This window comes from Pararge aegeria, chromosome 1 (genome assembly GCF_905163445.1).
Source record: "Pararge aegeria chromosome 1, ilParAegt1.1, whole genome shotgun sequence".
Taxonomy (NCBI): Eukaryota; Metazoa; Arthropoda; class Insecta; order Lepidoptera; family Nymphalidae; genus Pararge; species Pararge aegeria.
In genome coordinates, this window is record NC_053180.1 from 7,591,866 (window position 1) to 7,617,091 (window position 25,226).

At 35.2% G+C, this 25,226-nt stretch overlaps 1 protein-coding gene across 2 annotated transcripts; it reads right to left on the reverse strand.

Moving 5' to 3' along the window:
- Positions 1-856: 856 nt before the first annotated feature.
- Positions 857-11,230, reverse strand: LOC120624373 (mannose-1-phosphate guanyltransferase alpha). Of its 2 annotated transcripts, none has more exons than XM_039890891.1 (9): positions 10,933-11,230; positions 9,656-9,857; positions 8,424-8,592; positions 7,173-7,384; positions 6,919-7,012; positions 6,068-6,223; positions 5,192-5,312; positions 3,781-3,924; positions 857-2,606 (listed from the first exon to the last, which is right to left on the reverse strand). In XM_039890891.1, exons 1-9 carry the CDS (start codon positions 10,970-10,972, stop codon positions 2,506-2,508), a joined length of 1,239 nt encoding a protein of 412 aa, XP_039746825.1. In that variant the 5' UTR covers positions 10,973-11,230; the 3' UTR covers positions 857-2,505. The 2 variants fall into 2 exon arrangements, with proteins under 2 accessions (XP_039746825.1, XP_039746815.1); XM_039890881.1 differs by having other exon boundaries at positions 6,919-7,015.
- Between the last annotated feature and the right edge of the window lie 13,996 nt (positions 11,231-25,226).

Genomic DNA, 25,226 nt, shown 5'->3' on the forward strand with positions numbered 1-25,226 from the left:
CACAAAGATCGTGACGGTGATAGCTACGACATCCATATTAATATCATCCTCACCATTCATTCATAGATTTTACTATTGACTTATTGACGTCCTACAGCTGGGTACAGGTCTCTCTAATAGTAGAAATGGATTTATGCCCATTTTCACTAACGACAAACAAGGCAAGGTAAATAAGTAACGCCTGCTCTAAGGAGATTTTAGGCATACACAAACCGTCCACCAATAGTTATAACATAATAGTCATTAGGCATGACGGCCGATTGGCGCAGTTTGCAGCGATCCTGCTTTCTGAGTCCAAGGCCGTGGGTTCGATTCCCACAACTGGAAAATGTTCGTGTGATGAGCATGAATATTTTTCAGTGTCTGGGTGTTTATATGTATATTCTAAGTATTTATGTATTTTATTTATAAAAATATTCAACAGTCATCTTAGTACCCATAACACAAGCTACGCTTACTTTGGGCCTAGATGGCGACGTGTGTATTGTTGTAATATATTTATTTTATTTAATATATTTATTTATTTATTCATAAAGAATATCTCTTCTTATTTTCAACGCATTTGTTTTTCTTCTATTTTTGAAAGATTATTTACAAGTTATGAAAAGATTGTTTGCGTCTTAAGACAAGTGAGAACATAGAGTATAGTTAACGTGGTGAAAAGGTGAACACAACAATTTTTCTAACTTTGGATTGTACGAAAATTTTTATCACAGAAAAACCCCTACACAAAATTGAGATTTGAACCCAGAAAATGCTGACCATTGCATGAAGCAGTTAGTTGCGAGTAATAAATATGCATAAATATAAATAACAAATCATAGAATGGGATAATTTTGCAAACAAAAACGTACCGTGTGCTTAAAAATTGTAATCTTAGGTACCAAAATATACAAAATAATCTATAAAAAGTCATAATTTTTTGTTTAACAATATTCTATCTAGTTTAGGTATGTAAACATAATTATAAACGACTATAATTATTATTCTTATGAAGAGATGAGACGAACAGATAACTGGTAAATATTTTGTGAAAATGTAGTTTGACATTTGCACATACGAGTACCGTATTTAAATAAATTTTTAAACACTAATAAAATACTTGGTAGCGACCTCATAAACAGTAGAGTGGCATGAACATTTAATTTGCAACACACAACGCCACCCGACGCGACCTCTAGCGTGTTGAGTCAAATCAGGCTTGATGGTACAAAAAGCAACCAACTAATTAAAAATAACCAACATTTATTAAAGTAAAACCGGCTTCGGATAAACAAATCGATCTTTAAACGTTATATAAACCGCTCTTTAATTGGTGTTTTTTGAACGTGTACAGTGTGTTATTATATAAACTAAGATTGTACTCTCATGCGCCCCATCAATTTCAGGCCGTAATGCTTAATGCGAAGTCGAAAACGAGCGGTCAATCCACCCAGTCAACCTACACACTTTACCTTGCTGATTTCAGTACCTGATATTGTTCTCACATTTTAACTGATATGAATAAAGAACGAACCGTCGAGAATAAAATTTGTGATGTTTTATCCACTACGTAACGGTCGGATTATGCTTCTAGACTGATTTATGTTTATTGTTTTACATAGTTATAAGCTCTGAATAGCAAGATATGTTATGAGTATGAGTTAATTTCATTGATTATTTACTTGTGTATGCCAAGAAACCATACCAAAACTAATACCTGACAACAAGTCACGTGTTTATTAGTTTGACACGAAATGACATCGTTTTGATTTGTCTCGATACACGTGGCGTCGCGTGGGGTGCGGTTTTATGTAAGCCTTACGTTTGTGTGTGTTTAACAAGTAGCTTACACACAATTGTGACCTTATTACCTGCATGCCAGTACCTAATTGCGAAATAGATATGTTATTTGGGCTGTGATCTATAAAGTGAAACATACTTTGACTTTGCTCTGAGTGCCCTGTCTGAGATTTTCTACCTACGTCTATTCGAAGGCGTAAAAGTTAACTACGTTTCGTATGTAATCGAGACAGCGCGATCTAGTTAAAGTCCCGGGAAATAGGATTTTAACTAGATGGCGCTGTCTCGATTTTCTGCCATACACATGACACAAGAAATATGGAATCTAAAGTGAAAGTACTGTTTCCCACTATTCTAACTAGATGGAGCTCTTTTACTATACAATAGTTAACTCTCTCGCGTAAACAAGTACACGTAGGTCACAATAGGTACCCTGAATTGAAAAACATTTGGAACTCCGAGATATATCTCTCAATTTTGACTCAGTAAATTCAAAGTTCCCAATCAAAATCTCAACATTGTTATTAGAATTGTGCGAAAGCAAACCCTATTTTCATTAAAATCACTGGCTATATACAAAACAGAGACACATATACAAATTTATCTATAGTTACCACCAATGCCTCTTTATAATATAAATAACATTTTTTATATAATATTATTTTAAATAAAATAAAATTGTATATTGTCAAGAGTTACATTACTACTTATTATATATTTACACTATAAAATGATCTCGTTTTTGAAACTCCTAGATAATTGTTTGTGCGGTAGAACTATTGAGTTCAGAACGATTCTTTCCGCTGGGACCACGACTCCGGAACCTGCAGGTAAAAATAAATTAATATATGTTTTTAAGCGGTTATAGCCTAGTGGTTAGAGTTTCGGCCTTCTTTTCGGAGAAACCTAGTTCGAAAATAATGATTGTTATTTTAATCTGAAGAATGTGATAAGCCTCATCATATTACCGGCCCACTACATGGCACGGGTCTTCTCTCACAATGAGAAAGGGTTAAGGCCATAGTCCACCACGCTGGCCCAGTTCAGATTGGCGGACTTCGCACACCTTTGAAAACATTATGGAGAACTCTTAGGTTTAAAGGTTTCGTCACGATGTTTTCCTTTTCACAGCTGAAGCAAGTGCAAGCAAGATCTTGTTTTTTTTTTATTGCTTCATACGCACATAACTTGGAAAAGTAAGAGGTGCATGCTGGGATTCGAACTCGCCCCCCCGAAAGTGAAGTCCTACCCACTGGGCTATCACGGCTTGATGTACCTATAATTACACCGGAAATCACGCCCTTCTTCCTTCCCTTCAATGCTGCGGCATAAACAAGCATGGCAACAACAAGCTCTTGTTTTTCTTTTTATTTCATTACAAGTTAGCCCTTGACTGTAACCACACCTGGTGTTAACTGAGTTGAGGATTAGTGTACCTGTTAGGGGAGTATGGCAGTTATATATCCCTAATCACTTGCTTCGCGACATTGTACCGGAACGCTAAATCGCTTTGGCGGTTGGGTGATAACTAGCCCCGACTGAAGCGTCCCACCAGACCAGACCAGCAGGGCTAGCACGGGCGGGAGATAAAAACTATATCCCCCGATTATATCCCCTGACAAGGGATATAATTAACATACCCACCTGCTGTTCACTGGAACATGGAACAGGAGAAGTTTGCCCCCGTTTATTAATACACATATTATTAATTGGATATTATTTCCACTTGTGCGCCAGTGCTCTGAGAGTTGATAAAGCTGTGGGAGAAGATAAATTCATATCCTTTCCCCGGGGATAATTGTCTCCCGCCCATGCTAGCCGTGCTGGGGAATTTCAGGAAAGTATAAATTCCCAAATTGCCCCTATCTGGGAATCGAACCTAGGTTACCTAGGTACCTAGGTACCTCTAAATTAAAACCACAGCGCTCACCGCCAGGGAGGTCGACAAACTACTAATACTACTACTACTAACTCACGTTATCTGTAGTGCCAGCTTACCTAACACAGTGATGGACGGGTTGAGCCTGCCTTCACTGTTAAACAGCGGTACGTTGTCCATCTTAGCGAACGGTTTGTCCGGGTCGGGATCGGAAGGAGTTCCCTCCACGCGTGACCACTCACCCACTGATGCACCTTGACCAACTATACACAAATACGACAAAATAACAAATTAACGTTAGATTTCTTATTTTTCACACAAAGAAGGAAGGATGTGTTTTTTGAGTCTATGTGTGTGTTAGTATCATTGGCGTGCATAGAGGGTATGCAGATGATGCAAAATGAAAAACATCTCCAGAAAGAGTTATAAATATTTAGGGGTAGGCTTTTTATAACTCTTACCTATCGTTAAGTTTTTTATAACTCATACTGGAGATTTTCTTCATTTTATATCATATGCATACCCTGTGCATACCCTCCATGAAATCTACTGGTTGGCACATTATATTTCTATATACTAGAGCCAAAAAGGCTTATAGTATATTTATGCGAGAGGCGTCAATAGATTCGTCTTCTTAGTCGTGAGAGTGTCACTGGGTACATCGAAATTAAAATAAAATTACAAATTTCGTCGAATATATTAAGACCTAAATTAGCAGAATCGGTCCAGCCTTTCTCGAGTTTAAGTGACTTAAGACTAACGAACAACACATCATTTTTGTATAATTAGACAAGAGTTCATATATAATAATGATATATAGAACTCTCACAGCTCCGCCCGCGGCTAATATGACTCTGGGGTTTCGGATGTATTTAACTCTTAAACCAAGTAGATAACTTTTGCTAAAACTGATGCCATCCTTTTCCGCAGGAAGCATTGGTAGGTACTTCTTGAGCGCAAACCGTTCGTTAAATTGATATTGGGCGATCCGATATTGGGCTAAAAATCTGGATATTTGGAAACGTTTCTCAATTTATAGCTCATACACCGAGTGATGCATTAAAGCAGCGCCACCATTGTTGTCATTGGCTGCATGCTGGGTAGTCTGGCTAAAACTGTATTTAAGCCAATCGCAGCGACTTATCTATCGATGACTGTTAGGTTTAAGAAGTGCTCTCTTGTAATGCATCACTCGCAGCCATGGGCTCGTAGGAATAGATGTAATTGCCTTAAAGGCGGAATATCTTGTCCAAATGTATGTTTGTACGTAGGTATATGTTACACTGCAAAGACACAACCGAAGGGCTCGTGAATGCACGTCGCTCACTTGTGGCTCAGGTATCGAGCGCAGCACACGAGGTCTATTGCAAGTGTCACCTGCCATACTGCATAGCGCATGCAGCAGAATGTTGAGCTGGCACCCTTTTTCTAGGCTGTGCCACAAAAATCGTTGACATTTTAATGTGTGGCGTAATGTAATAAAACTATTTTTCTTTCTATCTTCCTTTCACATGTACGATATATACTTACCAACTGAATACATCACCAGTGCATGCTCATTTATCGTTGCGTTGTTCAATATAATAGATTCCTTTATCCGTACGCCAGCTTTAACCGTGACCCCCTCTCCTATCGATACGTTAGGTCCTATCTGTAACAAAACAATAGGTATATTTACGAAATTACCGAAGTATTTTCCCTGACTGATTTGGGCCACGATGGTTCATCTCCAGAGATTGGATAGAAGTAGGCGTTACTTTGCGGAATTTCATGTAATATTATTGATAGTTTATAATTTCTTCTGTTATATTCTATTCTATTTTATTCTCTTTTATTCTATTCTATTCCATTCTGTCCTGTTCTGTTCTATTCTGTTCTATTCTACTCAGTTCTCTTCCGTCCTATTCTATTCTATGCTATTCTGTTCTATTCTATCTGTTCTGTCCTATTTTATTCTAGACTGATCTGTTCTAGTCTATTCTGTTCTGTTCTGTCTTAGTTTACTCTACTCAGTTCTCTTCTGTCCTATTCTATTCTGTTCTTTTCTTTTCTGTTCTATTCTATTTTATTCTATACTGTTCTGTCTTATTTTATTCTACTCAGTTCTCTTCTTTTCTATGCTGTTCTGTTCTGTTTTATTCACTTTTATTTTATTTTATTATTTTCTGTTCTACAAACAATCCGATGGGACGGTAGCTCAAACCACAGCGCTCACCGCAAGCAAGTCGTCAAGTTAAAAGCGACCGTAATCAGGATAAATCATCGTTATTGGGTTTTAAATACTGGTTTATAAACCCTTTTGTCCTTCGTAAGACTGTCGGCCTATGACTCAGCCAAGAACTAGGTATCTGAGAGTGGAACGGTTTAATCCGATTACATCCTAGTAAATAAATAATTTGTACTTACCACTGCAGTACTGTCGACGTCAGACGACGGGTGTATATACACGTAGGGCAAGATTTGACAAGGCTTTTGCTTCAACCAAGGTTGGATTTCCAGATAATGGCGGTTCGCATAGATCGCTGAACCGGCCGTTTTGACCTGAGACCACCAGTTGCCTACCTATAATGTTAATCATTTACACAGTTTTAGTGTCCGTATTGTTATATAAGTTTTAATACGTGAAAAATAGAAATGTATTTTATTAATTTACTTCTTTGGTGGCGCACCAATGATGGTAATTGATGGTAAGTAAGTGATTAGCTCTTACACATATTTAAGTATGTATCGTATGTTATAGTATATATTAGTTTATTATTTTTATTTATTGTTATTAGTATTTTATGTGTGTAATCTGGATAAGTATTAGTGTGTTATTGTTCGTAAGTATGTATATAATAATTATACACCCCACCAATCGGTCTCCATTGGTTTTGCTAATCCTAGCGATCTCAAGCGATCTCTTCCAAGCAAGGTTGCTTGAAAGAGATCGCTACTAAGCGATAAGGCCGCCCTTTGTATCCTACTTATTAAGTTTATTTTTGTTGTGCCCATTGTTTTTATTTTTTCTATTTGTGGTGTTCAAATAAAGTGTATAAATAAATAAAAATAAATATGTAAGTATTAAACCATCTCCTCTAAACCTCGCAGGGCGTACAAGGAACACATCCTACAATTTACAGCCCTGTATCCATAAACCTGAGGCAAACGTAGGTGTTAAGTCTTATGTGCCTGCAATCATACTAACAGTGGTGGCAAAAAATAAGCAAAGCACAAAAAGGTCTTATACCAAAATATTAAAATAATTTTAAACACACCTGCATAGCGTATAGTTTATTAGTCCCCGCCAGTGGCGCCAAGACGTCTTGCTCGAACGACATATAACCGGGAGGCGGACTGCCTTGGCCGTTTCTGCTGCAAAACATGTCTATGATAAAAAAAAACAAACTAAAGTCTGCCCTTTAGTTATACAAGTAATGAAATAAAAATATAAACTCAATTAAAAATTGGTTCATCCGTTCGGGATATAAGGTGCCACAGCAGACACACACACAAGTTGAGGGTTAATTACCTGTAAAATCCACCTTTTTCATTTTGTAAAGCGTCTGCCATAGTGTGAAATACTTGCAATGAGCACACATAAACACCACAATTGATTAATGTAGATATATAACTGTTTGGTTTCTCTACATAATGTGTCACAGCGTTAGTGGTGGGTTCTTGGACCATACAACCGTAATGGATTGATTGCTGACGGGTCGCTTCTGTGCCCATTATTGTTACCTTAAAAAAGACCATACAAATCAAACTCAAATAGATTTAATTTAGTTCGGCCCGATTATGTAATTTTTTTTTTTAAATATCATTATTATATTTAAATGATGCCTTTTTTTTAAATACTACTTCAAGGACAAGCTGTAGCCTGCGTCTTCATCCGAGAATAGAAGAATAGTATTCTGTATTAATTCAGGTAATAATTTATGTCTATTTCAAATTTCAGTCAGATTGCTTCACTACTTTTTGTGTGAACAAGTAACAAAAATCCATCATTCTATACCAAATTTTGCATTTATAATATTAGTAGGATAGGATAGGATTGTAGCAAGTAGTATCCTACTTCCCACTTACTTATATTATATATTAGAAGGATAGGACGTTAGAAGAATTTATTTTGAACATCAAACATGTCTTTAATGGCAGTAAGGACAGTATTAATTACATAGGCGACCTCACTTTAAGACCTCACTTGAACACAGCATTGCAGTAATGCTTCTCTGCTGCAGAAATAAGCATGGTAGCACTACTTCCCCGGATGAGTTTTGTTGCAAAAAGTTCTATTACTACTACTAACTATATATTTAAATGTCGTCTTAAAGACTACTATCTGTCTTTGAGTGAAGTAATTTGAACAAATATCGTAATTAATGTGTTTTTTTTTTGTATTTTTCTTTTTTCATTATTTAATTATGTATGTATTTATATATATATTTATTATATATGTATTTATATATTTATTTATATTATATGTATGTCTATTTATTGCCGAATATATATGTATATTATATGTAGTATAATTGCACTAACCCGCTCTCTTGCAGCTTTTCCTTCTGTCAGAGGTTGCCTGTAAGAGATTGCTTGCAGCAATAAGGCCGCCTTTGCATGCCTACAATTCTTGTTGTTGTTTATTCTATATTTTATGTATATTCTGATGTTTGTGTGCAATAAAGTATTTCTTCTTCTTCTTCTTCTAATTATAATTGATAGCAGGTACTTAACTATAATCTTGCTACACTGCTAGCTATATTATTATCTTGGTACTCACCAAAGCATTGGGTATTTCTTCATGGAAAGCCCACAGCTCTTCAAGTGGAAAGTCACCACATACATCTCCATTTAACAGGAAGAATGCAGTGGGGTTGCCCGCTCTAACCTGGTCCCTAAAGTGGTACAAACCTCCGCCAGTACCGAGAGGAGTAAACTCTTGTAGATATCTGTAAAAATTTAATAGATTTTTTTTATAAATCAGTTAAATTTATACAGTTACTGTATAACTAGCTGAACTTGGCGATACTTAACTGTAGCTCAGTCATATATTCAAAACTATGCATATAAAAACTCTGAAATTGATAATGAAATGATGAAAACATGGGTTTTCATTTTGAGGACAAATTTGAAGTCAATGTCACTTGCTTCTTTTCGAGATTTGCGGACACTTACATACAGGAGCTGAATTTATATAATATATTATGTAGTGCCTGCAGCTTTGAGTACGTGCATAATTTTCATGTACTGTATTCATATTTCCCCACTATTGTTATAAATGGGAAAGCAAGTATAAAGAAGTTATATTATCGTATTAGTAGTATTAGAGTTATAAAGAGTAAAGAAGTGATAGCAGAATTATGCTTTAGTGGTATCCCAAAGGATCTGTGCTACTGCTGTGTAATTAAAGGATAAATAAACAAGAAGTGATAGCAGAATTATGCTTTAGTGGTATCCCAAAGGATCTGTGCTACTGCTGTGTAATTAAAGGATAAATAAACAATCACACTTTCGCTTTTATAATATTAGTAGTATTAGTATTTTATAATAGTAGTAGTATTAGTACAGCACATGTTCTAAATATTTACTGCAATTTCTGACAAATCATAAAGTTGAGGGTAGTCTGACAGTGTCAAACAGGCCATTAGGCTGTTTGAATAACATTGACTTGAGACAAACCTTGGACGGCCGTTGGGCGCAGTAGGCAGCGACCCTGCTTTATTATAAGTATTTATGTATATTACTCATATAATTATTCATCAGTCATCTTAGTACCCATAACACAAGCTACGCTTACTTTGGGGCTACATGGCGATGTGTGTATTTTTATTATTTATTATTATTAAACATGGCAAGGTCCAAATTTGATAATAATCATTACCTAAGTCTTGATGTCATTGCCTATAATATAGCAACATGGTCCTAGGTTTATGACACACCATCAAAACGAAGCCCTTTGCCCAACAGTGGAGCTAATGATAATGAGTTAAGAATAAATATAAAAACAAATACCTAATTATAACAGGGCTATACTCTATCTGCATATCACTAACAAATTGTGCCATAGTTGTTGTGGTATAGGAACCAATAATAAGTATCTCCTTGCAGAGTGCCAGTCTTTTACATGCTTTAATATGATGCTGTATTAATGGGAGTCCAGCGATGGGGAACAGTGGCTTCGGCGTGTCTAATGAGAGAGGACGGAACCTTGTGCCTGAAAAAAAAAATCTACATTAATGACTTTAGCTTATGAAGATAAGACCAACATTGATTCTGTTTTTTTGAAATACATAGCTTATCCCATATACATAAATAATGTAATAGATGTGGTATTGCTATCTCTATATTGTGGACCAAGTGTAACATAATGTTTGTATCCTCATTGACTACAAGTATAGTCTTGCTTTTTAGAAAGTCTGTATATGTGAATTATTTGAAACATGATAAGTAAAGGTTTATTTATATTTCTTCAGTGACATATCTATGGTTGGAATCAATCATTTCAATCATCAATGATTTTAAAGCATTCTTTATCTGAATGTGTTTATATGAATTTGCTCAGTGAAACTCAGCAATCTATTTCATTGGTTTTATATAGGGTAAAATAAAAATACCATAAAGCTCTCAGCCTGTAGTTGTTAACATTAAAACTAACAACTTTTGTTCTATAACTTTTTTTAATCAATAATTTGTGAAATATTCAATATTTTACATAGATACACTTCTTGTTACTAGATACTCTGTCTGTACTGTAACACGGACAACAGCACGCAAACCACAACTCTATTATGCATGCTCGTAGCGGTTTGGCAACATTGACATGTATTTGGATTCACAGTGTAATGTCACTTTATAGAAAAAACATAATAGTCTAATTATTTCTATCTATGAAATAAACTCTGGTATTTTTAATTTAACCCTGTATATCCTAGTAAAATTGTACTAAATACCCTCGAAAGTCTTTTTCATTTGCACAATATAATATGACCATTTAAACAGACTTGTTATCTTACTGTAAAACGAGTTGAGTCATTTATTTTACTAAGAATTTTATACAGTAACCATAAAGATTCTATTAATGATTAGGAATAATAAATTAATTTACTGCTTACTTTTCTTAGTAATCTACGTTTCGTGTTTTACATTACTGGGTTATGTCAATAGAACGTTCATAAATAGATTATGTATAGAATATTTAAAATGGTATTAGAATGATTGAAATACATACTAAATATAGTGTAAAGATAACACCGGGCAAGTTGTGACAATTTTATCATAATAAACCTTACCTTTTTGAGGTCCACCAATGAGTATCACAGCTTTCAACATATTTGAAGAGTGTATATTTACCAGTAAAAATGTTTTAACTTGTTCTAATTAAATGCAAACTTATCGAATATTAATTTTCTTTATTGTTTACACTACAGTCTACAATGCAAAACGTCAAATTTAAAATAACACTAAACATAACAGTATTAAGAAACTTTGATCTTATCTTTATGGTAATCGCAATCGTTATTAAGCTCTTGCAGTATTGGCTTACACTCACAATTGGTTTGAGGTACCAAGAATTCAGCCAATAACAACTAATGTGACAATTGCAATGTTATTCCTGAACTTGTTTTGTAATAACACCACAAAAAACAACACGTCAGTTGAAAACAGATAACTTTATTGACATTGACAGCCATTGAATTTTTTTAATTTGTTTTCCCGTACGGAAATGGCAACGGTATGTCATCGTACAGCTGAAACAGCCACCAAAACTGGGTTAGAGGCACTGGGTGCTATATTATTTTTTAGCCTAATGAAAGCAAACACTGGATATAAATCAGCATAATATCTAGTCACAGAATACTGTCAAGTGATCAACTGGATAAAGCTTAAAGCCTTTTTTTTCAGCTCTTATAGCGACTGCTCGCGCCATCTAGTAAGAAACATTGAAGTTTCAAAAGTTTCATTCGCTAACGAGAGATGTCACCAAGGGCTTAGCTTCCGCCATAAACAAGCATTATAATTCTTCATATTAATAAAATCTATTTTTCAATTTTTAAAATCCGAAGAGCCATTTTACCCTAACCTATCTATAATACACTATTCTCAAAGGTCTGTGGTCTGGTCTACCTAACCGCACTTAAATGAATATAAATAAATATAATACGACAATACACACATCGCCATCTAGCCCAAAAGTAAGCGTAGCTTGTGTTATGGGTACTGAGATAGCTGATGAATTTTATTTATGAATGTAATACACATAAATACTTATAATATACAGATAAACACCCAGACACTGAAAAACATTCATGTTTATCTCACAAACACTCTCCAGTTGTGGGAATCGAACCCACGGCCTTGGACTCAGAATGCAAGGTTGCTGCCCACTGCGCCACTCGGCCGTTAACTTGCTAGTATGTTAAACTACAGGCCTTACCCTTCTCATTCAAAGAAGTGACCCGTGTCCTGTACCCACCCTGTGATGGGTTGATAACACTGTCGTAATATTCAGTGGTTGAGTACATCAGTGATGATGCTTTGAAATTGTCTTCTTGTAAATTACTATGCATATTAATCGAAACTAATATTTTTATAAAAAAAAGATTTTTTTGTTTGTTTTTACCGTAATAGGCTTCGAAACAACTTGGCTTATTTTAACCATATCTTGCTAATCTATCAGGAAGTAACATAGGCTATTATTTATTTAAATTATTAATTATTTCCAAATTAAATCGAGATCCTTAAGAAAATTACAATAATATACCTAACTAAATGACGCCTATAAAATTTTTTACTTGGCGTGCGCTGAGAAAACTATTTGTGATTTATAAAAAATATATACTACATAATCAAAGTTCTCTTTCATTATCATCCGACCGTGACCGTGGACCTGTGGATAGAAACCCTTAATTGAAAAAGTTATTTTTGAATACTACACCGATTTTTTTTTACAAGAATTCCACTTCAAAATGTTTGCAGAACTACACCTAAATTGAATGCCACACATCTCTCAAATAAACTACTACGATATGCTTTAAAAACAAAAACAAACGCTGACGAAGTCGCCGGCCTCAGCTAGTATTATGTACAAATACGAAATAGTAAAAACAAGGCGAGACCGTAATCAAGCAAATCGGTCTATGATTATTGATTAACAATGGCCAATCTCAGCTCTATACCTCTATTCCCCACGTCGACGAGCCGTGCTACCTCACCCACCCTACTCCGGGCTCCACCATTAAATGCTAAAACAATGGCTGACTATTCAATCCTTTATTACAATGCCATACCTACAAAGACCGAGCATTGTTGGTTGGGTGAGCCAGAAGTCACTATGTTTGTTTTTCTGGTATTTTTTTAGCTTGGTACTCAGTGTTATATCGGTATTTTGTTATTCAGTGATAAAAAATAAGTTTTTTGGTTATCAAGGTTTGCTTATGGCGCTATGTCCTCTATAATTTTTTGTATAGGTATGCCTGAACAGATTCGTATGCAGTAAGTATAGTTCACTGCGAGTGACACTGGCTGAAAAAAAAAAATATATGGGTGATGAACCTACGCCATTTTGTAATGTGAAAACAGGGTTCTTCAGACATAATTTAAATTTTTTGTATGTTTAAGTTGTAACTTGTGAAAGCTTACCTAGGATACAAAAAATTGGTAATTCATTCAAGGGGTAGGTATGTTTTTTTATTTAACAAATTATCGTATGAAATCTTTGAGATGTCTCTCAATAATTTCAAAGTTAAGACAAAAAGTAAACTTATTGAATAATCCCATTATAATAAAAAGGATTGAACGAACGATGAAAAAGCTGGGTAAGAATTGCTTTAACTTCATAGCTAAATATTTAATTAACTGTGAGATGGTGATAAGAAAAAAACTACCCGGCTAGGTTTATTGTTGTTTCTTAGACCATAGCGCATTGGAAACCCTCGTAGTTTTAGATTTAAGTTGGCGAACGAAGTTATCACCATCAATCAATTCACAATTATGTAAACATATATGTATGAACGCTATTTATGTATTTGTTGTTATTAATTCATAGTATTCTTTATTCATGTAGGCCTATCTCAGGCATTCATGAATAAAGATTTTTTTGAATTTATAACACCAAATAATAAAGCACTGTTGAAGGGCCAGTCGGACTCGCACTCTTACTTATTATATGTATGGTACGGAACCCTTTTTATGCGACTTTTATTCCGTCTGACCTGTTGACTTTTTATTCAACAACGGGTAAGTATTTTCTGTTTTTGAATAACGATTGCTGAACAGTACACGTAGGTATAGTGAGAGATTGTTTTTTTTAAATAACAGAGTTGTTTTGAATGTATTTGGTTCTTATGTTAGGAGGTACGAGTATATTAATGAGCTAGCAGCGAGAACAAAGAAACGCGATCCTACAAAGTCCAATAATAAATTAATTTGGTTGTTGTTGTCCTCTCGGTAATTATAATGGGAAACCTTATTAACTTGGATCGGTCAGACACGGAATCTAAATATGTTTCATATTAAGTCGTCATACTATAAAAAAAAAATAAGGTTTAAGTATGGTTATAAAATGCCGCTGTGTCGATCGTAATTGTGAGATAAGACAATTGACGTAAGTACCTATACTTCTTGGCATATGACAACCTAACTGTCAATGTCAGATATGCTTCAAAACTTTGTAATACGGTTGGTTGAAGGGAAGAGTGCACCGGCTAGTTTTTTCCAATCGTTCCTTCTATATTATCTCTTGAGAGGTTGCCTGGCAGAGATCGCTTTAGTGATAAAACTGCCTTTGTATACCTAAATAACTTGTTCCTGTTTTATTCCTTTTTATTTTTGTATGCTTATTATTTCTTGTCTGTGCAACTAACAACTCAAAGAAACAAACAAATGATAAAACCTTAGCTTCCCGTCTAGACCTAGCAGTATGCGTAATCGCCGTCCTCCAGACCATAAAGAATTAACCAACAAAGGGGAAAGGAAACCAGGAAAGGGGACTCGACAAATCGTAGACAACGTGGCAATTTAATTATCAAGAACAAAGCACCAACTTGAAGAATTTTTCTCGACTCGTGCTCAGCCTATTGAGTGTATATACTTGATTGGAGTTTAAGACTAGAACAGACTATTAAAGACATAATTGATGCATTTTTACCAATTTATAAATTAAGAATGGAATGAAGCTGAATTTTATTTTGAATGCGCTAATCTAAAACTGCCGGTTGTATTTCAAAACCTTTTTGAGGAACAACTCTTGACAAAGTTTGTTATTACTAAGTGAGCAACAATGCTTTTGTGGTTTAACAAGCTTCTTGTCCAAACAGACAATGTCTCAACTGATGAGTGATGTAAACCATCGCCTGTATAACAGAGCACTCGCAGGGCATTCAAGAAACATAGTCTGCAATAGTGTTGCCCAAATGCAAGAACAAGACGAGACTTAGCCAGTCTTGGTCTTGGTCTTGCGCCAATACACCTGGTCTTGGTCTTGGTCTTGGTCTTGCGCTCCCAGTCTTGGTCTTGGTCTTGGTCTTGCAGCAAGAGTCTTGCAAGTCTTGCAATTACCTATTAGTCTATTACTATTTATTAAAGTTTACTTTAAATCTTAGAAAAACGTATTAGAATTGGAACATTGTGAGCTTGAATTAACATAGCCATAGTAAAGATCAAGCAGATTAATAAATAACTGAAGATTTGATAAGAAATTCGAAAAATCAACTGACCTATATGTCGTTTTCCATGGAAGTAACTGTTTCTTAATAAACATTTATGATTTATAAGCTTACATTTGCTAAAACTCTGTAAAAAAACAAATTAATTACAATAACTTGACTGTATTTTAAAGAACAATACTTATCTGTCTAGAAAAAGATTGAACCCTCAACTTATAAGAAATTTAATAAAAGAGTTTTACGATTTATCATTTATTTGAATAAAAAATAAAATACAACACAAATCAACAGCTTTATCATTAGGTTATGATACTTTATATCAATTCTTTTGACCAAGAATTAATACAAAGTAACCATCTGGCTGACTCATCACTTAACCTATTTCTATGTTTTCTAATTACTAATGATGCTTTAGAAAATAACCTCTCAGCAGGTACTGAAGTTGCAGGTATTGAGAGAAAATCACGGGCCATTTTCGATAAAATCGGATACTCTGTCTCATGCGTCCTCCACCAATCTAAAATCACCAATCTGAAACTTATTTATTCTTTGGAACACCTGTAGGTACTCTTAAAATTCGAAATTATTTTGCATGAATAGTGTCAAATGTTATGATTTAGGCGCGGCGGCAACGATTGTTTTAGATTTCAAAAGAAGCCGCCGGCGCGTGTATCATAACCATGTACTTCCGAAAAGCGGCAAATTTCTTTGAGAAGTAAGTACAAAACCTTTGATGCAGCATTATCAAAGTGCCGATGGTTAAAACATAACTATGCATGCACTCAGTTTGATTTTAATAGATATTTTTTTTTTCGCTATGTTTATGGTATTAGTCGTAATGCGCATAGGTCCAGTTTTTCATATTCTTTGATATAGTTTTTTGCGTCTCATAGAATTCCTAAGCGTACCTACCTACCTATACACCGAACTGTTACACCTAACTACTCCGTGAAATAGCGCTAAGTCCTAGCTGCAAGACGCAAGAGTCTTGCAGGCTATGTCTTGTTCTTGCTCAAGTCTTGCACGGTCAGTCTTGGTCTTGGTCTTGCTAAAAATACGCGGTCTTGTTCTTGGTCTTGGTCTTGCAAAAACGCAAGAACAAGACCAAGACTGCAAGACCAAGACTGAATTTGGGCAACACTAGTCTGCAACATGCCTCCCTGTCAGTGGCGTGCATACACGGTATACACAGGTTATGCAGATGATATAAAATGAAGGAAATCTCCAGTGCGAATTATAAAAAACTTAAGGATAGGCATTGTAAGAGTTATAAAAAGTCTACCCTTAAGTATTTATAACTCGTACTGGAGATTTTCTTCATTTTATATCATCTGCATACCCTGTGCATACCCTCTATGCAGGCCACTGCTCCCTGTGTCCAAGTCCAAGTTCTCCACACCGGAGCACAGCAAGACTGCAGAAATAAGTATGGCGGCAGAAATAAACATTGTTATATTTTCCGGACGAGTTTTGTCACAAAAAGTTGATTTTGTGATGCTGCGAGACGAGGGTCAAGCCTAAAGAAAGTTTAGATCCGTCTTACTCAAATTTTATCTGACATTGGCATGTTATATACACTAGCGTTGGTTTTTGTTGATTTAATAAAACTGGGTCGCTTCGAACTTTAACTTGTATTCTCTTTCTCTCGCAAAGGTTTAATTATGTTAGTAATTTTCAGCGGTAGTTAAAATTAAAAAGTTATTATTAGATATAGTTATTATAAGATATAGTTAAATACGTTAGTTATTAAAATTGGCACTTTAATGGCAGCAAAATTTTTATAATAAATTCTAATGAAGGTTGCATATTTAAATTATAATTAGAAATTAACAAATAAGAAAATGTAACAAATAAGAAATAGCAGGGTTTTGTAATAAAAAATAAAATTATAGTAATAAAAATATAATTGTATACTATCCCTATATATATATACCTCTTATTCTTTGATAGTAAAGCTATAGTTGAATTGTATTGGAAGCTGAAAGACACACAGACATGACATGATGATACTATAAGTTCCTTTTTTGACTACGAATCTGTCACCCCCTTATAAATAAAACCCGTTGTAGCGCTAAAGTACTTAATCAGTGTTTTATCACGTCGACATTTTAAAGGTGCTATCTTCAGATACTATCAGATGATGCTTTAGAGATACAAAACATTATGATATAATAATGTTCTGTCGTTATATGACTGTAGAAATACTCGAGTATAATTTTTGATATAAATTTAAGGATTAATATCAGTACTGGAGTATTTTCACGTTACCACGGAGACCGCTTTCATACTCGTTAAATTTATTTGTTTTCAAATATTAGTGGGTAATGCAATGTAAACTGTTCTTTATTAAGAATGAAACTTGGAAGGGGCCCAAGGAGTAACTTATAACAAAGATGTTGGAAATCGGATTAGTGTACCTACCATGTTTTAAATTCCTTTTTATTCTTACAAAGCTTTCGCAAAGCAGCTCGTTTACAGGGACGTCATTAAAACAGAGCCAGATTCCTTTAAACTGTTAACAATAGTAGGTATATAGAACCTATATTGTAAGTTCCTAACTTTGATGTTTTAAAAGATAAACTGGTAAACAAAACATGGACAAAGTGTATTTATAATTTTGGAAGGATCGTCAGGAGTTAAGAACCAGGCTTGACAATTTGGGGGCAATAGGTAACGTCTACCTAAGGGGTTTAGGACAGAGTTTAGTCCAAACGCCCCCTTGACCGTGGTGAGGAACCACGTCCGGATGACGTAGGAACTTCGGCCTATCATATTCGCCGGCGAAGACGCTGTGCAGGCGTTGCGTGTTCACATCTAGTTGGGACACATTGTCGGTCGTCATTTGATCGTCTGGATCATAAAGGACGTGTTTTGGGGCGTCTCAGAATAAGAGTCGGCAGTCGGGTCGGGAGTGTAAGTGGACGACTTGACTACTAGCGGGTTGGGGTGTTGGATTGCAAGTGGATGGAAAACGACACCGCACCTAAGTGCCTACCTTGCTACGTGCCCTTTCAGATGTTTAATTACGTAGTTATTGAACCTAGGCGATAGCGACTTTTCGTTAGGTACAGTATGATTCGGAGTGATTTAAAAATGTTTCACGTCACAAATTAGAACGTGGGCGGGGTAGAGGTCGTACGTTTGATCTACGTGAATAAAAAGTGCCGTTGGTCTTATGTTACAATAATTTTGTAAAGTAGGTACATTAATTAAACTTTTTTAACTATAACTTGATATCAGCCAGATATTTAATTTATTAGCAGTGTTGAAAATGCGTCTATAATTCTTATTTAATTTATTAAATCGTAGTCTTAGTTGTGTAGATGTCAATCTGGGTATTGAAAAAAAGTTAATTTAATTTTATAGCCGTTTTGACACGTACAGTATGTCTGTTTGTAGTGATTCTGACACAGGTTCGAGAGGCAGATTCCTCCGACCAGAACCCGCAGAAAGCTCAGCAATTACTCTTTTCCAATTAATATTGTTTAAACGTTACTAAAAGAGTGCTTTATAAAATGCTATTTAGAAAACCTATACCTATCCAAAGTTTGTGTAGTAAATGGAGTGCTTGGCCGACATGAGTTGCGGAGTTTGCTGCCAAATGGCCATCCTGTGTTCGTCTAATGCGAGTATGTTGTATGTAACGGCATGACGCGTAAAGCTTGATATTTTAATAAACTTTAGCTCAACGGTTCTCAGATGCTATAGCTATCTAACCGCTATAGCTTCCAATAATTATTGCCGACATATTTAAAAATCATCGTCATATTTCAGCCAATTTACATAGAAAAAATATGAAATTATACTCGTAGGTAGATATACTCGTAGGTCCTACACCAAAGTATACCTACACGCATTTATGAAACGCTCCGTCCATTGGTGAAAAACGTTTGAAAATTTGATCGGTTGCCGTTCTAAATGCTTCACCTAGCCTTCCAGGATGATTTCTAACAGCAACCATTTGAACGTTCAAGCGAAACAATTTCATTGAGATTCTTATTTAATTAATAATAATTAACAAAAACCAATAAAATACTATATATAATAGAAGTATGACTTTTGCATTTATCATGTATCGTAAAAAAGATTAAGAACAAGTAATTTTTTAGTTTACGTTTTAAGATACGAGTAAGTACATTCAAAAGGTAAGCATTTATCCGTTACGCAGGTATTTTTTTTATTTTTACAGGTAGCGTTTAAATAGAAGACATTTATAATTTCTCTGGTCACAGGTGGCTGAGTATATGTTAGATGTATTCAGAGTAGTCTGCCCAGGCGTAGCACTCATGTAATCCTGTACGCCAACCTACGCCTTGCTACTGTATCTGTCACTGCGAGGTGCGAGCGAAATACGCGACGCGACACTAAGCTCAATCAAGCTTAAATAAATAACTATTCTTCATTTTTGTGTTTAGTTTATTAAATTAAAATCTTTTTTACAGTAGGAGTTAAGTTATTAAGATTAACTGAACCGTGTTTTGCAGATGTCCAAGACTAAATTGCATCAGTATCTGACTCGCGTACAGTATTTTTTATATCCAGGGACATAGAAAATACTATTTGATTCCTCGCTAAAGTTAAACTTATGCCAAACCCTAAATAGTTGAGGGAATGCCGTTACGAGGAACGCGCCGCTGCTGTATCGCTTCAATAAACCCTTCAATGGTCAGCCCAACGATGTAAGGCTTAGATGAATATAAAGATGCGATGGTCTAGGTTAGTCGATTTTGCTTGTTGACATGGTGAGTTTACAGCCACTTAGCAGAACGATCGCAACGAGACGGTCGATCGGCCCTTGACTGATCCAGTTCCTACAATTGAGAAGCCCAAAGGGAGGCCATTGATTATATTCTAAATACAACACGGCGACCAAATTCTGTCGTAACGTTACCACCATTTTGAAGTCGAGTTAGGTAGCACCGATTTCTACTCAAATTTTATATTATCCAGAACGCAATACGTGACTCCGGGAAATTATTAAAACCGGAAGCGGAATGATTTCTGGTTTATATTTTTACTGGAACTTCTACAGCTTTGGCTGTATTTCCAGGATTCTGAGCTGGACGTTTATAAGTCAGTCAGTGAATAAGAAGGATCTTTTATGTTTAAACATATCTTTTCCACCAAAATTCCTGACTGAAGAGGTTTATATACTAAACTAAAATTTATTTTATGGAGACTGTTTTGTTTAACCGAGTGCTTTTTGTGTTATATGCCTAAGACGCTAGAGTTGCTTTAGGTTGCTGTAACAAAATCAAATTCAGACGGCCGTAGACTGTAGTTCCCTGGATTTGTTTGTGTTTCAATCTACAACAGCCTGTTATAGTAGATTGAAACTTCCCTGGTGAGTTGGAAATAGCTTTACCTAGTCCCTTTAAAATGCGTCCCAAAATACTTAATCCAATAACATGTCACAAATTTTGAACTTCGTAAACTCCATCAGGACGACGTTTCCCGACCCTCGTATATCGCAAACAAATTCCAATGAATATTTTAGATTGTTAAAGGGCGATGCCGAATATTTATGTCTTTGTCCAATGTATAATAAATATCTCAATTAATGGACGTGCTGGAAAATCGTGGTTTGTAGGTTTGAATTCCAAATACCACTTTCTTGTGCCACTTGGGTCCAGCGATTCGTTATATGTCAGCTGCATGTCTACCTCGTCAAGGGAAGAACGCTGTGTTATTTATACAACGTGTAAATGAACACCGAAATAAAAGCCCTAGCATCATTTATGTTTTCAATTAGTTTTTATGGAAATAAATGCTTCTTTCGATTTAATATTTTTACAGGGCGATTTCTTATGAAATAAACTTATACATCCTTCAATATTTTTTGGATATTCGGTTACAAATTGTATAGGACATCGGTTGTTATAATTGTACTTATAGGTTAATGGCTACGCTTTTGTTGTAGTTTGCAGCGACCCTACTTTCTGAGTCCAAGGCCGTGGGTTCGAATCCCACTACTGGAAAACGTTTGTGTGATGAGCATTAATTTTTTTCAGTGTCTGGATGTTTATATGTATATTTTAAGTATTTATGTATATTATTCATCATCATCTTAGTACCCATAACACAAGCTACCCTTACTTTGGTGCTAGATGGCGATGTGTGTATTGTCGTAGTATATTTATTTATTATTTATTTATTTATATACATAATTATAAATACTCTTTTATATTCCGATGACGACTAATTTGCAAACGGAACTGAAACAGCTGAGTGGTTAATGTTTTCACACTAACACAGGTATATGTAATTTTAATAAAATCGAATCGACTTTTTGTTACTGTTGCCAAGTAGTAGGTACCTACAGTTATCCCAAAAGTCTGTGCGGTGATATTTTGACTTTCCGCCATTCCTAGAAGTACCCAGATAGTAGGTATTTTAGAATGGCTTTTACTTGCATTGATATTAATTAAACTCTCTGCGCCATTCGACAGCGGGCTTATAATGGAGCCTAGATTTTAATAATTTTATATTATCACTATTTTCGTGCTGCAGAAGAGGGCTGTTCGTTCTATCTACAAAATGGGTCCGAGAGAGTCATTGAGAGATAAATTTAAAGATATAAAATAATGACAGTGTATAGTCAGTACATATTTGAAAATTTAATGTACGTTCATAAAAACATTTCTAAATTTAAGAAAAAATGTGACTGCAATAATTTGAACATTAGAAGTAAGAATAAACTTACAGTGCAATAATAAGGTTACATAAAATTCATAATTCGTTTAAAGGAAATTGCATACAATTCTACAATAAACTACCAGTTGACATCTTGGAGATGTCTCTTAAAAAGTTCAAAGTTTGTATTAAACGTAAGCCTATAGAAAAGTCCTATTATAGTATAAAGGACTACGTAAACGATAAAAAAGCTTGGGTGTAAATTAGTGCTCTAACCAGGTTGCTCTTCTAATAATTTAAAATGACATTGTGAGATGGCGATAACAAAAAAAAAAAAACACCCGGCTAAGTTTGTTGTGGGCTTCTTCTTAGACCGGGACGCGTTTGGAACCCTCGTAGCTTTAGTTTTAAGTTTACGAATGTGGTTATCGCCATCATCTCACTACCGTGTAATTCTTATGTACGCATCAAAAGTGCCACCTGTGGGCCTAATTCAATAAAGATATTTTTGACTTTGACTTTGACTTTATTAAGATTGTACTAATTAGAATTAAAATAGGATAAGGAGGGTTCTGCGCATCAACTTTATTAAATCTATTACCTAATATTTAAAAGGTATGTAGATACAGTTTCATCACAGAAAATAAAGTTAAAATCTAAAGTTTCGAAACATGTAGATTTGCATGAAGCTGAAAAACATTTTGAGCTGATTTTGGTGGCAAAAAAATACACTCACTTAAGAAAATACGTAGTAAAATCTTTCCACATAACATAATTATAGATTATATAATATACAGTATGAAGAAAAGTAAATAAGTACTGTTAGTATTCTTTGGTGGAGCCAAGAGTGCTGAATATAAATATACGGTAGCAAGACTGCACAAAGCGTCATGCCGTTTGCCGTGTCAGCGACTTTATAGGAAAAGTAGAAAACCTCGTATAATATCAGTTAGCAGCCTTGTATTTAATGTTTGAGTAAAAATGTGGATAACACATACTAATTCAATATCTTTCTTTCCTCAATTTTGCTTTTGCCTCACCAAAACTATCAACTAAACCATAAACAGGATTTAAAATTACAATTTCATAAATGACTGTATGTTAGTGACATTACACTAAAAGTAATACATCGGCATATCATTTTATTCTTAGGGGATGGTGATTATTTTAAGGCTAAACCAACAGATGTTTTGCATCAAAAAATTGCAAAACTATGCAGAATTTGGTTTTCCAAGCGATTTCTGTGCGTCGTTAAAGCCAGAACTAATTGGCTATTAGGTTCCGCACTGAACCACGCCATATCGCTTGGTAGTACGGTTTTGCCGGTAGAATAAGCGACAGATCACTTTATCACTGCGGAGAAATTCTGCTCATTTTCAACACACTATTTGTCTAAATTTAAATTATTTATATCAGTTATTTCAAAACAGGGATTCAACGATATCCCTGGTCCGGTGGTGAACGCTGTGGTCTTATAAATGGTGATCGCGGGTTTTATCGATCGATATAACGATGGGTTATCACCCCAACGACAAAGATCTAAGAACGCCGAGCGATCTAGCGTAAAGGTGCGATGCCGCGAGGAATCCGATTAGGCATATGGCTTAGAAAAATACCATACCCCTAACTGAGAATGGTCAGCAGCGTCTTTAATGCTACTTCTACTACCATCAACTGCGATAACTAGTTGGTTATCGCAGTATATGCCTCCGTATCCGTTACACCCTTAATCCCTTTAATCCAGCAGTGGACTATTTTAGGCTATTGACACACCTAACTAGCCCACTAACATCTAAGACTGCACTCGTGATTGCAGTTGATAGCTAGATTTCACCAGCAGATTATCCTTGCTTCAATCGACTACCGTCACATACACAGTGGCAGGCTAAAATCAAACAATAGCTTTATTGCCTACAAGACCCCATATTGGTACTATAAATATTATGTTGATATTAACATGTTTATAGTAGCCGATGCTGGTAAATCGATTTAATAATATGTATATCAAAGTTTTATTTGTTTCCCAGTGTACCCACTACCAAAGTTTACCAGTTAAAACAATATTACCAGTAGCCTAAGTACAAGATTTGCTCGCTGACAATCGAGGAGTCGTTTTCGTGTATCAAACTCTATATCGTCAAAGAAAATAGCACCTAATTTTTCTAGATTTATAGTCGTAAATCCTTTACTTCCGATTTTTGTTTTACAATGATTTCCGAGCTAAAGAATTATTGCCAAATTCGAGCTTTAATACAATACATATGACATCCATTTTTCTTTGATGTTCAAGTATTTTCATACTCGAAAACGACTCCTCGATTGTGAGCGAACAAACCTTGTACTAAGGCTACAGAGCGCATTCACCGAGCTAAACCAATTAATTCCGTTCGACTCGCTCTATTTTACAGTGTGAATAATAAGTTTGATGAGTTTGACTAAGCAAACAAGTAACAATATGTATTGTTACGTTCTAAGCAACGAAAATTTGGAATAAGAGCTTGATGACTGGTAAGATTTTAATCAGCTTTTCAAATGGATGCTTATTTCGGCCGCAAAACAGAATAGTTGCAATGCTGTGTTCCAGTTTGAAAGCCCTGGTTGCTAAATAAATATATTACGACAACACACACGTCGCCATCTAGTCCCAAAGTAAGCTTAGCTTGTGTTATGGGTAATAAGATAACTGATGAATACTTTTTATGAACAATATACATAAATACTTATAATATAAAGGTAAACACTTTTATTTATAACTATTTGATAACTATTATTAGAGAAATAATAATAATAATAATAATAAATAAATAATAAATAAATACACATCGCACTCTAGCCCCAAAGTAAGCATAGCTTGTGTTATGGGTACTGAGATAGCTGATGAATATTTTTTTATGAATATAAATACACATAAATACTTATAATATACAGATAAACACCCAGACACTGAAAATCATTCATGTTCATCACACAAACACTCTCCAGTTGTGGGAATCGAAATCGAATCCACGGGCTTGGACTCAGAAAGCAGGGTTCGCTGCCCACTGCGCCACTCGGCCGTCAGAAATAGTCCTACACAAGGTAGTCGACACTTGATGACTGGTAATACTAGGAAACGAATAAAGAAACTAACTATTCAGTAAGGTCCTCTATTTTTTATTTATAACTATTTTAGGACTATTATTAGAGAAATAGTCCTACAGGACTATTCTCAGAACTTGTTTGCTGTTTCGTAGGTATTAGGTTTTTATTTGCACCCTTATACGTTGTCATGCGGGATTACGAACTTT

Bases quoted from the DNA above. Each gene is read 5' to 3' on its own strand.
- LOC120624373 (XM_039890881.1), bottom strand. From the start codon at position 10,972: ATGTTGAAAGCTGTGATACTCATTGGTGGACCTCAAAAAG. The intron at 9,858-10,932 runs GTAAGGTTTATT...TTTTTTTTTCAG, and splicing joins CATTGGTGGACCTCAAAAAG to GCACAAGGTTCCGTCCTCTC. The intron at 5,313-6,067 runs GTAAGTACAAAT...GTTTTGTTACAG, and splicing joins ACGTCGACAGTACTGCAGTG to ATAGGACCTAACGTATCGAT.